Below are 15,219 nucleotides of genomic sequence, written 5' to 3'. Positions count from 1 at the left end.
TCACATTTATTTATTCTCTGTATTTTCCTTCACATCTTAATTTGCTCTCAGGCACTGCACTTTACCAATTTCTCCTTTCTCTTTTCCTTCCTCCTGTCATAACATTATAACTCAGGAAGTGAACATTTTTTTCGTAATTGCTACTCTTTTTCTGACATGTTGAATTACGCCAGTGTAAACAGGTGATTCTATAATCTAACTTGCTATAATCATGTTCAAAATGAATAAAAAACTTGGACTTGGAAATGCCCCCCTCTACCTCAAATAACTACTCACCCCCAAATCCTCCACACGACACCTCCGCTCCAAACAGGCTAACCTCCTCCAACCTCCAAGGACAAAGCTACGAAGTATGGGAGACTGGGCTTTCTGCTCCGTCGCTCCCGGTCTGTGGAACGCTATCCCTGACCACCTGAGGGCACCGCAGACTGTGGATGCCTTTAAAAAAGGCTTAAAAACCCTTCTTTTTAAAAAAAGCCTTTTTTATAGATTTATGCATACTAGTTCTACCTATTAGGCTGTTCTACTGTTTATTTTTTATTATTTTTGTATTATTATTTTTTAATATATTGTAGCACTTTGAGGTTGTTTGCTCAATGTAAAGTGCATTTTTAAAAATAAAATATATTACTATTATTTTTATTTTTCTAATTGTACAATGGTCTTTGATTAGATTGGCTGTTTCCTAGATGTTTTACGAATAAAAAAAAAGAATAAAAAAATCCATTAATCATGTACATGTCCACGCATTATCTTCCAACCCTCTATGGGATTTCAGACCAATTTGCTTTGCCGTAATAGCACTAGACTCTTCTCCTTGAGCAATATAGCAGCAGCTTCGCCAACTTAATCAGCTACTGTAACCTTTCTGGATATTAACGTAACCTGCAGTCAATCGTGCTCACACACACACACACACACACACACACACGCACACACACACACACACACACACACACACACACACACACACTAGTCACTGCTGTAAGCTTAGAATTGCATCACTGCTCCTCATCTTACTCAATTAGCGGCCAAGTGGTTTCTGGTTTAGCAACAGTGTTGAAATTAAAGGCTACAAGGAAAAAGATACCATGTTAAATTGAATATCATTTGCGTGTGTATCCAAAACTAAAACGCTCCTTGAGAGATTGATAGTCATCAAACAGGTACTCCTGCTTGCCGGCAGTATCTTTGCTTTAAATATCGTTTCTGCCTTTCTATAAAACCCAAACAGTAATTAACCCAGTAAGGGACAAGAGGTAGGAAATAGATGGATGGATGGAAAAAAACATTGAAACAACGTGGAGTTAAAGTTAAGTTAAAGTGTACCACTGATAGTCTCACACACACACTAAGTGTGGTGAAATAACTCTCTGCATTTGACCTATCCCCTTGTTACACCCCCTGAGAGGTGAGGGGAGCAGTGAGCAGCAGCAGTGGCCACGCTTGGGAATCATTTTGGTGATTTAACCCCCAATTCCGACCCTTGACGCTGATTGCCAAGCATGGAGGCAATAAGTCCCATTTTTATAGTTTTTGGTAACTTGCTGAATTAGGTCCTGGCGTTGAGCAACTCAGACTTAACATTGGAACAACATTATATTGACGACGTCTAATCAATGTCGGGTTCCAACGCTGATTTGACCATTGAAATGTCGTCATTTTTAAAGGCCTACTGAAACCCACTACTACCGACCATGCAGTCTGTTTATATATCAATGATGAAATATTAACATTGCAACACATGCCTATACGGCCGGTTTAGTTTAATAAATTACAATTTTAAATTTCCCGCGGAGTTTCCTCTTGAAAACGTCACGGAATGATGACGCGTATGATGACACGTGTTTGTGACGTCATTGGCTGGAGGGGACATACTATCCCAGCACCACTTACGGCTAAAAGTCGCCTCCTTTCATTGCGCAATTACACGGTATTTTGGACAACTGTGTTGCTGAATCATTTGCAATTTGTTCAATTAATAATGGAGAAGTCAAAGTAGAAAGATGGAGGTGGGAAGCTTTTAGCCTTTAACCACACAAACACACGGTGTTTCCTTGTTTAAAATTCCCGGAGGTGAAGCTTTACTATGGATCAGAGCGGTCAAGCGAACATGGATCCCGACTACATGTCTTAGATCAGCGGAGCTTCTGTCCTGCTGCAGCTTTGTGACTTCCCTCAACACACCCGTCAACACACCATTGGCCACACCCTTCCGACTATCAGGTACTATTTAACTCACTAAAACACTAGCAACACAATAGGCAGATAAGGGATTTTCCAGAATTATCCCAGTAAATGTCTAAAAACATCTGAATCGCTCTCACTGCAATCGCCTTTTTTTTTTCCTTTTTTCTAGTCCTTCACTCTAAATTTCCTCATCCACGAAAATGTCATCCTCGCTCAAATTAATGGGGAAATTGTCGCTTTCTCGGTCCGAATAGCTCTCACTGCTGGAGGCTCACATTCTAAACTATGTGAAGATGTGAGTAGCTCTACAACCCGTGACGTCACGCGCACATCGTCTGCTACTTCCGGTACAGGCAAGGCTTTTTTATTAGCGAACAAAAGTTGCGAACTTTATCGTCAATGTTCTCTACTAAATCCTTTCAGCAAAAATATGGCAATATCGCGACATAAAGAATGGACCTGCTATCCCCGCTTGAATAATACAATCTCATTTCAGTAGGCCTTTAAGTAAACGTTGTCTCAGTTTACAAATACAACTATTTTGCAATGTTGTTTCGAAGTCAGTTTTAAATGACATGTATGCATGATCAACGTTGTATCAATGTTTCGTTGCTTCTGGGGCTTTCTTACCTTTTTTTTGTTTTTTGTTAATGTTTAAAAAAAATCTGTGAAAAAGTCCCAAAGGACTTTCCCAGCAGGCACAAGACATTGATACAACATTGATTATACAAGCATGTCCTTTAAAACTTAGTTTGCAACAACATTGCAAAATAGTTGTATTTGCAGTGGTAATTGATACAACGTTGATGTCCAATGTTGGATCCATATTGTTGGTTGGGAAATGACCAAATTTCCAAAGTCAAATCAAAGTCACGACTTTGACATTGAATAAACGTCGTCAAAAAGCATGTCCTTTCAATGTTGTTTTTGTGTTGTAGAGTATTGGTTGGAAAAAAATAAACATTCAATGGTCAAATCAACGTCAGAACGCAACATTGATTAAACGTCGACAAAAAGCATGTTGTTTCAATGTTAGGTTTCAGTGCTCAACATCAGAATCTAATTCAACAAGTTCTCAATGTTGTTTTAATGTCTTGTGCCTGCTCAGTTGACTTGTTATGGCAGTTTGTCGTCCCCAAAGTAAGAACTGAACTTGGCAGGAAAGCATTTAGGTTTTCAGCACCGAAGGCTTGGAATAACCTACAATTGACTATTCAACTTCAAACCCTTGTTACATTGAATGAGTTTAAAGCCTTTGTGAAAGGATTGCAGTCTCCCTTGTCTTTATGCACATGTGACATGTGAGCAAATTTGAGTATTGTAAATTTGATGTTGTATGTGTTGTTTACTGTTTTTAATGTAACCTTGCTGCTGCCCTCTTGGCCAGGTCTCCCGTGGGAAAAAAGATCTTTGATCTCAATAGGATTTTTACCTACTTAAATAAAGGCTGAATAAATAAGACAAAAAATATTGGTTAAAGAATTGTATGAAATAAGAGGTAATAATGAAATAATTTAAATATTTTGTTGATATTTTTACAATCCTTTATGTCTTTTTCTGCTGATTGTAATTATGATAAAAAAAATTAAAAACAATAATTTAGTGATCTTAAACATTTTTAAATAAACGTGGAGAACTTGCTGAATTAGGTCCTGGCATTGAGCAACTCAAACTTAACATTGGAACAACATTATATTGACGACGTTTAATCAATGTCGGGTTCTGACGCTGATTTGACCATTGAAATTTGGTCATTTTTACGTCAAAGTTGTCTCAGTTTACAAATACAACTATTGTCATGTATTGTGATCATGTTTTGTTTCGTTATGTTCTGTTTAGCTTAAGACCCCATTGTTTCCTGTTTTTGCACTTCCTTATTTGCTTTTTTTCCATGCCAACCCATTAGTTTTCACCTGTCCCCATGTCACGCATCTGTTTTCACTAATCACCACAGCATTATTTAAACCTGTAGTTGCCAGGTGGTCAGCCTGGTGACATCACCTCCTACACGTAATCTATCACCCTCGACAAACCCATGATAACCATGCTACCTTTTTTCTTACCCTTTTCTCGGTCACAGTAAGTGTTTTTGTTTTAGTTGTTCATAGTTTTGCCTTAGCGCAAGTTTTGTTTTCACAGCCAAGTTTTCGTACCTCCTTGTGAGCGCCTTTTGTTTGTTCCTGTGTTGATTTAAGATTAAATAATGTTCGTAACTTCGACCGTTGTCCGATCCAGTTGCTTTGCACCTCAGGAAAACAATCCAAGTCCTAGTCATGACAACAATTTTGCAACGTTGTTTTAAAGTCTGTTTTAAATGACATGTACGTATGATCAACGTCGTATCAATGTGTCGTGCCTACTGGAGCTTTCTTACCGCTGAATTTCCAACATATTACACGTGGTTGTGCTTTGAGTGTTGATGAAATATCCTTTCTATTTCACAGGCGCCATCTTTGACGAGTCGGCGCGGAAGGACGATGAAGTGTTTCGCCTGGCGGTGGCGGACCTCAACCTGAACAATGAAATCCTGGAGACGGAGAAGATTACCATCTCTGTGGAATTTGTGGACGGGAACAACCCTTTCCAGGCTGTGCAAGAAGGTAGGACCGCATTGTTGCTGTTTTTATTGCCTCCCTACTCACGACGGAGTCAGTGGTGAATGATGTCAATCTTCCAAATGTCAAACTCTTTTAATAACCGACGGCGACGGACCCTGGTGTTCTGCACACTTACACCATCTGGAGGCTTTTCCATACAATTATTTCCCACGCACGACACAAATACAAAACCCAAATCCAGTGAAGTTGGCACGTTGTGTAAATCGCAAATAAAAAACAGAATACAATGATTTGCAAATCCTTTTAAACTTTTTTTCAATTGAACAGACTGTAAAGACAAGATATTTATTGTTCGAACTAAGGAACTATTTTATTTTACTTTTTGCAAATAATCGTTAACTTACAATTTAATGACAGTAACATGCTGCAAAAAAGTTAGCACAGGGGCATGTTACCACTATGTTACATGGCCTTTCCTTTTAACACTCAGTAAACAATTTTTGAAGCGTTTAAGGTGGAATTATTTACCATTCTTGCTTGATGTACTGCTTACGTAGTTCAACAGTTCGGAGTCTTCGTCGTGGTATTTTACGCTTCATATTTAGCCACACATTTTTTATGGGAGACAGGTCTGGACTACAGGCAAGCCAGTCTAGTACCCACACTCTTTTACTATGAAGCCACGCTGTTGTAACAAGTGGCTTGGCATTGTCTTGCTGTAATAAGCAGGGGCGTCCATGATAACGTTGCTTGGATGGAAACATTTGTTTCTCCAAAACCTGTATGTACCTTTCAGCATAAATGGTGCCTTCACAGATGTGTAAGTTACCCATGCCTTGGGCACTAATACACCCCCATACCTAGAACAATTTGGATGGTTCCTTTCCTCTTTGTTCTAGAAGACATGAAGTCCACGGTTTCCAAAAACAATTTGTAATGTTGATTCGTGAGACCACAGCACACTTTTCCACTTTGCATCAGTCTATCTTAGATGAGCTCGGGCACAGCGAAGCCGGCGGTGTTTCTGGGTGTTGTTGATAAAAGGCTTCTGCTTTGCATAGTGACATTTTTAACTTGCAGTTACAGATGTAAAAACCAACTGTAGTTACCGACAATGGTTTTCTGAAGTGTTCCTGAGCCTATGTGGTGATATCATTTACACAGTGATGTCACTTTTTGATGCAGTAATGCCTGAGGGATCGAAGGTCCGTGATATCATTGCCTACATGCAGTGATTTCTCCAGATTCATCTGAACCTTTTGATGGTATTACGGACGGTAGATGGTAAAATCCCTTAATTCTTTGCAATAGCTTGTTGAGAAATCCATCCATCCATTGTATACCGCTTATTCCCTTCGGGGTCTCGGGGTCGCTGGAGCCTATCTATGCTACAATCAGACGAAAGGTGGTGTACACCCTGGACAAGTCACCACCACATCGTAGGGCCAACACAGATGGACAGAGAACATTTACGCTCACATTCACACCCTGGACAAGTCGCCGACTCATCGCAGGGCCAAAACCGATGGACAGAGAACATTCACACTCACATTCACGCACTAGGGCCAATTTAGTGTTGCCAATTAACCTATCCCCAGGTGCATGTCTTTGGAAGTGGGAGGTAGCCTTGGTACCCGGAGGGAACCCACACAATCACGGGGAGAACATGCAAACTCCACACAGAAAGATCCCGAGCGCAGGATCGAACCCAGGACCTTCATATCGTGAGGCCAATGCACTAACCCGGGTCCCAGCATGCTGCCCTCGTTGAGAAACATTGTTCTTAAACTGTTGGACAATTTGCTCACGCATTTCTTCGCAAAGTGGTGACCCTCGCTCCATCCGTATTTGTGGATGACTGAGCATTTTATACCCAATCATGGCACCCACCTGTTACCAATTAGCCTGTTCACCTGTGGGATGTCCCAAATAAGTGTTTGATGAGCATTCCTCAACTCATTCAGTCTTTTTTGCCACTTGTGTCAGCTTTTTTGAAACATGTTGCAGGCATCCAATTCCTAATGAGCTAATATTTGCAAGAAAATATCACAATTTTTTCCAGTTCCAACGTTAAGTATCTTGTCTTTGCAGACTATTCAAATGAATATAGGTTGAAAAGGATTTGCAAATCATCGTATTCTGTTTTTATTTACGATTTACACAACGTGCCAACTTCACTGGTTTTGGGTCTTGTATAAGCAAACTTTTCTTCCTGTCACTCGCACTTACACCACCCGTGACCTGGAGATATGCAGCTGTGAATCAGAAACCCAAAGGAAAAAAAGTAGATCCAAGATTGTCATGAAGTTGCAAAAGAGTGGGGACGTTTTGATGCTAATTTTAAGATAGTTGTTAGAAAAAAATGACGTGGAGTCACTTGAAATCACTGCACTCTCAAAAATAGATGCACTAGGCTAAAACATTTCTTTACCTACGGGTACCATTTTAAAGAATGTTCGCTCTAAGGTGCAATACTCGTCTTTAAGAAACTAAAAGTATACCTTTATACTACCAATAAGGGTACACATTAAATATTGATTACAAATGTGTACAAATATGGTTTTAGTACTATTTTAAAAGGGCATACTGATAGTATTCTAATTATAGTTAATGCATTTGGAGCAATTGTTAATAATACTATTAATAAGGATGACACGTTTCTATTATTTGCATCTTTAGTCATTGCCACCATCTGTAACTTTATAATCCTTTTTAAAATGACGCTGTTTGGTTTTAAAATGTATCCTTCAAAATGTTCCTTATAATGTGTTATCCTTCATTATGACTTTATGTGCACGCGTACTTCATCCTGGCACAATCCGCTATTTAGGTAGGGAGGTAGGTCGTTCTTGTCATTGCACAAGTACAACAAAACTTTGTTTTCAGCACAAACCCGTGAAAACTTAGACAAACAGTGGTCACTGCAAAAAATCGATATTTAAAAACAAAAACAAAAAATACCAAACTTAGAGGAATTTTACTTGAATTAAGGAACATTATCTGCAATAGAACAAGAAAATTTGGCCTGTCAAGACTTTCAAAAACAAGCAAAATTAGCTTCCCTCAATAAAACCCCAAAATACCTTAAAATAAGTATATTCTCACTAATAACAAGTGTCCTTTTATTGATAGAAAAAAACAATATGTTGAAAAATATTCTTAAATTAAATAAATGCTAGTGCCATTATCTTGACATAATGATATGCGCCCGGCATTACATGTCTTGAAACCAGCAAACTTATGCTAAAAATGTGTTTATTTTTCTTAATGGAAAGGCAACAAGGCAACCGCTTGTTACTCTCATGTCTCATATTGTCTAAAAATGCATTTTTTCATCGATAACACGACATGATTGCGCCAAGTGCGTGCTTTCAGTTATTTAGTGCGTGAAGACAAACCTAGGCAAACTAAGGCCCGGGGGCCGCATGCAGCCCGTTAAGCTTTTAAATCCGGCCCGCCGGACATTTCCAGATATATTATTTTTAGATCTTTAAGATGGAAAGTGTAGCTGCCATTAAGATGTGCAGTGATGTTTTCTACTGACCGTAAGTCTTCAATGATATAAAGTATTTCAATTGTTGTCGTCTACACTTTTGGATGATATACCAGTTGCTATGGTCATTTATTTAGTTACTATGGTCATCTAATTAGTTACTATGGTCTTCTAATTAGTTACTATGGTAATGTAAGTCACAGCAGCTCAGACGAGGCACCAAGCAGTGTGGGTGGGAAGCGTTTCCACAGACGCGGAAGGAGATTTTCACAACAAAGTAGTAAAGCTTAGTGATGTATCAGATATATGAGATTATAGGTGGGTTTTTTTTTGTACCCTTTGTTCATATTTTACTGTTTGCCTCATGTTTGTTACGTTTCACTTGATTGTAAAATATGTTGATCAAAAGGAGGTGTGACGTTGATATTTTGTCAATATTCCATCTTTTATCGTTCATAGAAAAATGTAACATTCCATTACGTTTTTTAAAGCGGTCTGTCATAACGTTTTTAGCATTCAATCAGACATTATTGTGAGGTTTTGTATTAGTGTTCTTAAAATAGATATACCGGCCCTCAGAAACATTTTTTTCTCTAAATGTGGCCCTCGAGTCAAAATGAATGCCCAGGCCTGTGTTAAATGTTTAAATATTAACTGTCCGTTTACTGTACTGTAGCAACTGTACAACTATATGAGTACTTATTTTCTCTGGTTTCATTGAAAATAAAACAGCAAAGGCCATTTGGCTGTCATCTGTTTTAATTATGAGACACGATTGTGTCACTCATGATTTGTTTGTTCATGCTTGAAATAAGAAATTATTACTTTAAAAAAGTAGTTTCATACTCATGAGTGCTGATGACACAGCTTTGCAACAGCTACTATTCCAGTTTAAAGCATGTTTTACTCAATATAGGTCATAAAATCTCAGCAACAAGCTGTAATATCTTACTGAGATCATTTAGGACCAAAACACTTAAAACAAGTAAAACACTCTAGCATAAAATCTACTTAGTGAAAATAATTATATTGTCGGACAGAAAATAAGCAAATATCACCCTTATTTGAAATATTCAATCTTACTTAGATTTCAGTTTTTGCAGTGGACAGGCTTACAGTACAGGAACGCTGATGGGTCGCCACAAGGCACCACCGTAAAAGACGGGAACATGGGGAAAGATGAGTAAAAAAATACAATCTACACTGGGCACCTAAGCAACAGAGGGGAGGGTTGTGGGGGCTACGGTGGCAGGCTGCAGCTCTTCAAGCGCTGCCCATCCGTCCATCACCTCTAAGGGATTTGCGCCACGGGCGTTGGATGGGGGGTGTGGTATGTGTGTGTGTGGCGTATATTTTTTGTGGATGCATGTGTGTGTGTCTCTGTTTCGCGGCCTATTTAACCATGAATTGTTACCTGGACCCCGACTTAAACAAGTTGAAAAACTTATTGGGGTGTTACCATTTAGTGGTCAATTGAACTGTACTGTGCAATCTACTAATAAAAGTCTCAATCAATCAATCATGTGAAGAACTATCGGCTGTATAGGGTGTGTAGTATATTATCGCGATTGTAGTTGAAATTGTACAACTTTATATTGTTCACAAATAGACCTGGACTGAAGGGTGCAGAAATGTCTTTTAAAAAAGGGTACATGCCAAACGACAAGCATTGTACCCTTTTAGGTATATTTTAGGTGTGTCGAGCAGCAGAAACAAATATTTTGACGGGATTTCTTCTCATGTCTTAGAAAGAGTGGTCGTGTAATATTCCGGTCAATAAGGTAGGTAGGGATTATTTTTTTCCCAGGCAAGGTGAAAGAACGGTGATCAAACCGGTGTCCTTTAAGGGTGCTCCTCTGTGTCTGAAAGTATCAGCCATCCGTGGGAGAGACATGGCGGAACAATGTGACAGCAAGTGTGGCAGGAGGCCGCGCTGCTTGCACTTTGACCTTCCGCACTGAGCGGAATATATGTATGTATATATATATATATATATATATATATATATATATATATATATGTATATATATATATATATATATATATATATATATATACATATATATATATATATATATATATATATATATATATAGATAGATATATATATACACAGTAAATTCTATAGTGTAAAATAAACACTTAAAGAGTTCAATTTAACACTATTCAAACGTCTATTTGGTCCTAACCTGAGCTGGTGTTAAATTTACTCTTTCCATAGTGTTAAATTTATAGAGTTAAATGAACACCAAATAGAGTCAAAATTGTAACACTGTGGAGTGTTGTTCAAATTATTACTCTTGAGTAGTGTTGATAAATTAACTCTTCTGTGGTGATAATTGTACACCAAGTTAAATGTATTTGCTCATTAACACTGCTTTGGTGTTGAAATACAACTCTGATAAGGTTTGATAATACACTAATATGATGATTATTCACTCCCTTGCAGTGAAGAAAACATGTTTAGTAAACAGTAAAAATGTGCTAACATTGCATCGATTCTAAAACCACACACTATCTCTGAAAAAAAAAACAAAAAAAATGGTGCACATTCTACTTGATTTACTCTTGTGCAGTGTCAAATTAAGTCTCACCAACTTTGTCGTGTTAATAGCAAGTGAGTGCAAAACACATTAATAATACGTTTAGTAACCTTTATTTTTTGTCAGGCAGGATAATCAACTTTAGGGACAGAATACAGAAAGGGTGACCTTAGGTCTGCATGAATGTGCTATATAAATAAAGTGGATTGGATTGGATTGAAATGGCAATATGGGACAACATACAATGTGGAACATGATGTTCCATAAGCCATTTGAACATCAAATGGTTTGGAGTAAGGCATGAATGTGTACATGTTGTGGAGCATGGTGTGGTATGATGTCGCAAACACAAAGTGTGCTTTAAACAGTTCATCAAAAGCACCAAGAGAGGAGTGAGACCTGCAAGGTATGACATTCTTGTCGAGAATGATGAAGAACTGGTGGATTGTATTCTTCCTCAACCAGGAGATAGGGTTGAGTGATGGTGTCAAGATGTTCTTGGATGCTTGTTCCAATCTATGGAGAGAAGAATAAAATAATCGACATGGTTGTGGTTATATAATAGAAATGATTACATCAATTATTCTAAACTAAATATCCTTCATTAGAAAACAATACAAACATTCTTGAAGACCACAAGATGCTTCTCAGCCTGGGATGCAGAAACATTTCCTGGCCTCTTCCGACCTAGAGCAGTCGGTGGGATCAAGTGTAAGAGCAGCAAAATCCATGGTTAGTATCCCAGTGGATGGATCCTTCACAATTTCCTCAAAAACATCATCATCTATTTCAGTCCCTGAACTGTCAACAACTTTGACACCTTCTGTTACAGCTGGGACACCGAATTTGGCAAATGCTAGGGAACAGAAAAAAAGCAGAAACCAACAGGTCATTTGTTATATTTTTAAAATGAGTTTCAAATCAGTTATTTTGAAGCGAAACATACAGCCAAAGTTGAAAGGCCCAGTCAAAACAAATACTGTATACACAAATATAACAAACATGATCATTAGAAAAACCTAATGACTTGGTACTCCTATATATAATTTCAAATAGAGCTACCAAAAAAAAAGGGCCAACAAATGTGAAATTGCACACTCAATTCAAAAAACACATAAAATTAAACATGATTTGTGATACCTGTAATCTTATCTGCATATCTTCACGCTGGTAATCTAACAGGTGATTGTTTAGTAACCTCACCATTAACAATGTAGAAGCAAAAATATTCACACACACACACCTCATGATTTTGTGCTCTGGCCACCAACGCTCAATAGTGCCTAAACCAGGGTTACTCACTATTTTTTCGCCACATCTCCAGAGCATAATTAGGTACATTTTACATATTAAATATTCTTTTCACATAATGTTTGAAATTGTCCCACATCTTAAGCAAAAACGAAGTCTGAGGAGGCTTGCATTTACGCTAGCATTCACTGGGTGACATTAGCCCTTTTAGAATACCATATTTTTCAGACACAAAACCGTACACAAATAACTTAATAACATATTGAGCAACAATATAAAGTAAATTCTGACATGATGCTACAAATTACAAATAACTGATTTAGTAAGAGAGGAGAAGCAACTTACCACAGTCCTTAAACATTCAGAAAATGGCTTCCAGAACATTCTTCAGGGTGTGGACATGAGGAGGGGCTGGAGGGTGGGGCTAATCAGTGTACCTTTAACACTGTCTCTTCAACGATGGAAATCAACACCAACACTGGGGGGCGTTTTACTCCAGCTGTTGTTGTTATAACTCTGATAGATATAATGCATGTCAACACTGCATATTTAACACTGGGGATTTTACTGTGTATATATATATTTATATTGTGAACGACTCTCACCGTCGTGCGGGTTCCAGGGACCACCAAGGAAGGACATGACTTTGAGCAGTGTTGACTTTCTGTAATTTCCAATAACAAAAGTATTTTTCTGGTTTCTTTTTAGTCGCCTGCGTCGTCTGCCTCTCGCTCTCCCTCTCGCTCTCCCTCTCTCTCGCTCTCTTCCGGGTTGCATGCGCTTTGTGTCGCTCCGTCGTTGTTTCTCCACCCCTCTCCCTGACGTTCACGGCTGCCGTCCTTTTAAACAATCCGAGAGGATTCATTAATCCTATATACAGGTGAGCGATCCACGCACCTGATCTCGCTTGTGGCGTTGCTCCCGGCACGCCCCGCCTCGCCGCTCGTTCCCCATCTCCGCCTCCTTGCCGCCATCCTGGGCCGGGCTCCGGCGTGCCCTGCCTCTCTGTCGGACTATCTGCTCCGCCCCTCCACACATATATATATATATATATATATATATATATATATATATATATATATATATATATATATATATATATTTGTATTTGTTAAAATATAAATGAATGCTTCAACATCTGCTTGACTTATGATTTCAAGGCTATCCATCAAATCGCACACTGTAAAAAAGACAATTGATATTCTGTTGTAATTACGTATTTTTATTTATTTTTATTTTTTTTACAGCATATTCAATTGAAAACTGTCAATTGAAAAAAAAAAAACTCCACCACTGTTTTTACTTTAAAACGTTGTCTTTTTTAGTACTGTAAAATCTACTACGGTTGTTACGGTAAACGGAACAATGGTACCAACGTTATTTTACAGCAACAAACTGGCAGTTCAGTTGCCAGAATAAAAAAAAATGACAGGGGTCCTGTCTTTCTATTTACAGAAATATGTTGAACAAACTAACCTTAAAATTTTACAGTAAGATTCTGGCAACTAAGCTGCCGGTATTTTACCGTTAAATAACCACGGTACCATTTTAAAATGCTAAATAAACAGTGGCTATTTTTTGTTCCATCGACTGTAGTACAATGTTTAAAAAATGTGTCCATTTTACATTAAAAAAAAAAAATGGTGATGAGAATTTTACTGTGAAATATACAGATTTTTTTTTTTTTTTACAGTGCATGTATCAATCAATCAATCAATTTATATAGCCCCAAATCACAAATGTCTCAAAGGACTGCACAAATCATTACGACTACAACATCCTCGGAAGAACCCACAAAAGGGCAAGGAAAACTCACACCCAGTGGGCAGGGAGAATTCACATTCAGTGGGACGCCAGCGACAATGCTGACTATGAGAAACCTTGGAGAGGACCTCAGATGTGGGCAACCCCCCCCTCTAGGGGACCGAAAGCAATGGATGTCGAGCGGGTCTAACATGATACTGTGAAAGTTCAATCCATAGTGGCTCCAAGACAGCAGTGAGAGTCCCATCCACAGGAAACCATCTCAAGCGGATCAGCAGCGTAGAGATGTCCCCAACCGATACAGGCGAGCGGTCCATCCTGGGTCCCGACGAGCGGTCCATCCTGGGTCTCGACTCTGGACAGTCAGTACTTCATCCATGGTCATCGGACCGGACCCCCTCCACAAGGGAGGGGGGGACATAGGAGAAAGAAAAGAAGCGGCAGATCAACTGGTCTAAAAAGGAGGTATATTTAAAGGCTAGAGTATACAGATGAGTTTTAAGATGAGACTTAAATGCTTCTACTGAGGTAGCATCTCGAACTGTTACCGGGAGGGCATTCCAGAGTATTGGAGCCCGAACGGAAAACGCTCTATAGCCCGCAGACTTTTTTTGAGCTCTAGGAATCACTAATAAGCCGGAGTCTTTTGAACGCAGATTTCTTGCCGGGACATACGGTACAATACAATCGGCAAGATAGGCTGGAGCTAGACCGTGTAGTATTTTATACGTAAGTAGTAAAACCTTAAAGTCACATCTTAAGTGCACAGGAAGCCAGTGCAGGTGAGCCAGTACAGGCGTAATATGATCAAACTTTCTTGTTCTTGTCAAAAGTCTAGCAGCCGCATTTTGTACCAACTGTAATCTTTTAATGCTAGACATTGGGAGACCCGAAAATAATACGTTACAGTAATCGAGACGAGACGTAACAAACGCATGGATAATGATCTCGGCGTCTTTAGTGGACAAAATGGAGCGAATTTTAGCGATATTACGGAGATGAAAGAAGGCCGTTTTAGTAACGCTTTTAATGTGTGACTCAAAGGAGAGAGTTGGGTCGAAGATAATACCCAGATTTTTTACAGAGTCACCTTGTTTTATTATTTGGTTGTCAAATGTTAAAGTTGTATTATTAAATAGAGGTCGGTGTCTAGCAGGACCGATAATCAGCATTTCCGTTTTTTTGGCATTAAGTTGCAAAAAGTTGTAAAAAATATATTTAATAATACAATCAATCAATCAATGTTTATTTATATTGCCCTAAATCACAAGTGTCTCAAAGGGCTGCACAAGCCACAACGACATCCTCCGTTCAAATCCCACATAAGGGCAAGGAAAAACTCACAACCCAGTGGGATGTCAATGTGAATGACTATGAGAAACCTTGGAGAGGACCGCACATGTGGGTGACCCACCCCGGG

At 38.8% G+C, this 15,219-nt stretch overlaps 1 protein-coding gene across 3 annotated transcripts in view; it reads left to right on the top strand.

Moving 5' to 3' along the window:
- Positions 1–15,219, top strand: part of grid2 (glutamate receptor, ionotropic, delta 2) — a 1,199,099-nt gene that overhangs the window by 211,479 nt on the left and 972,401 nt on the right. For all 3 annotated transcript variants that reach the window (XM_061901055.1, XM_061901073.1, XM_061901064.1), the window contains exon 2: positions 4,635–4,790. In XM_061901055.1, coding sequence (XP_061757039.1) covers positions 4,635–4,790 — 156 coding nt within the window. The remainder of the gene's footprint in view (positions 1–4,634; positions 4,791–15,219) is intronic.

Source organism: Nerophis ophidion, linkage group LG01 (assembly GCF_033978795.1).
Source record: "Nerophis ophidion isolate RoL-2023_Sa linkage group LG01, RoL_Noph_v1.0, whole genome shotgun sequence".
Classification (NCBI taxonomy): domain Eukaryota; kingdom Metazoa; phylum Chordata; class Actinopteri; order Syngnathiformes; family Syngnathidae; genus Nerophis; species Nerophis ophidion.
This window is presented reverse-complemented; position numbering and strand designations above follow the sequence as displayed.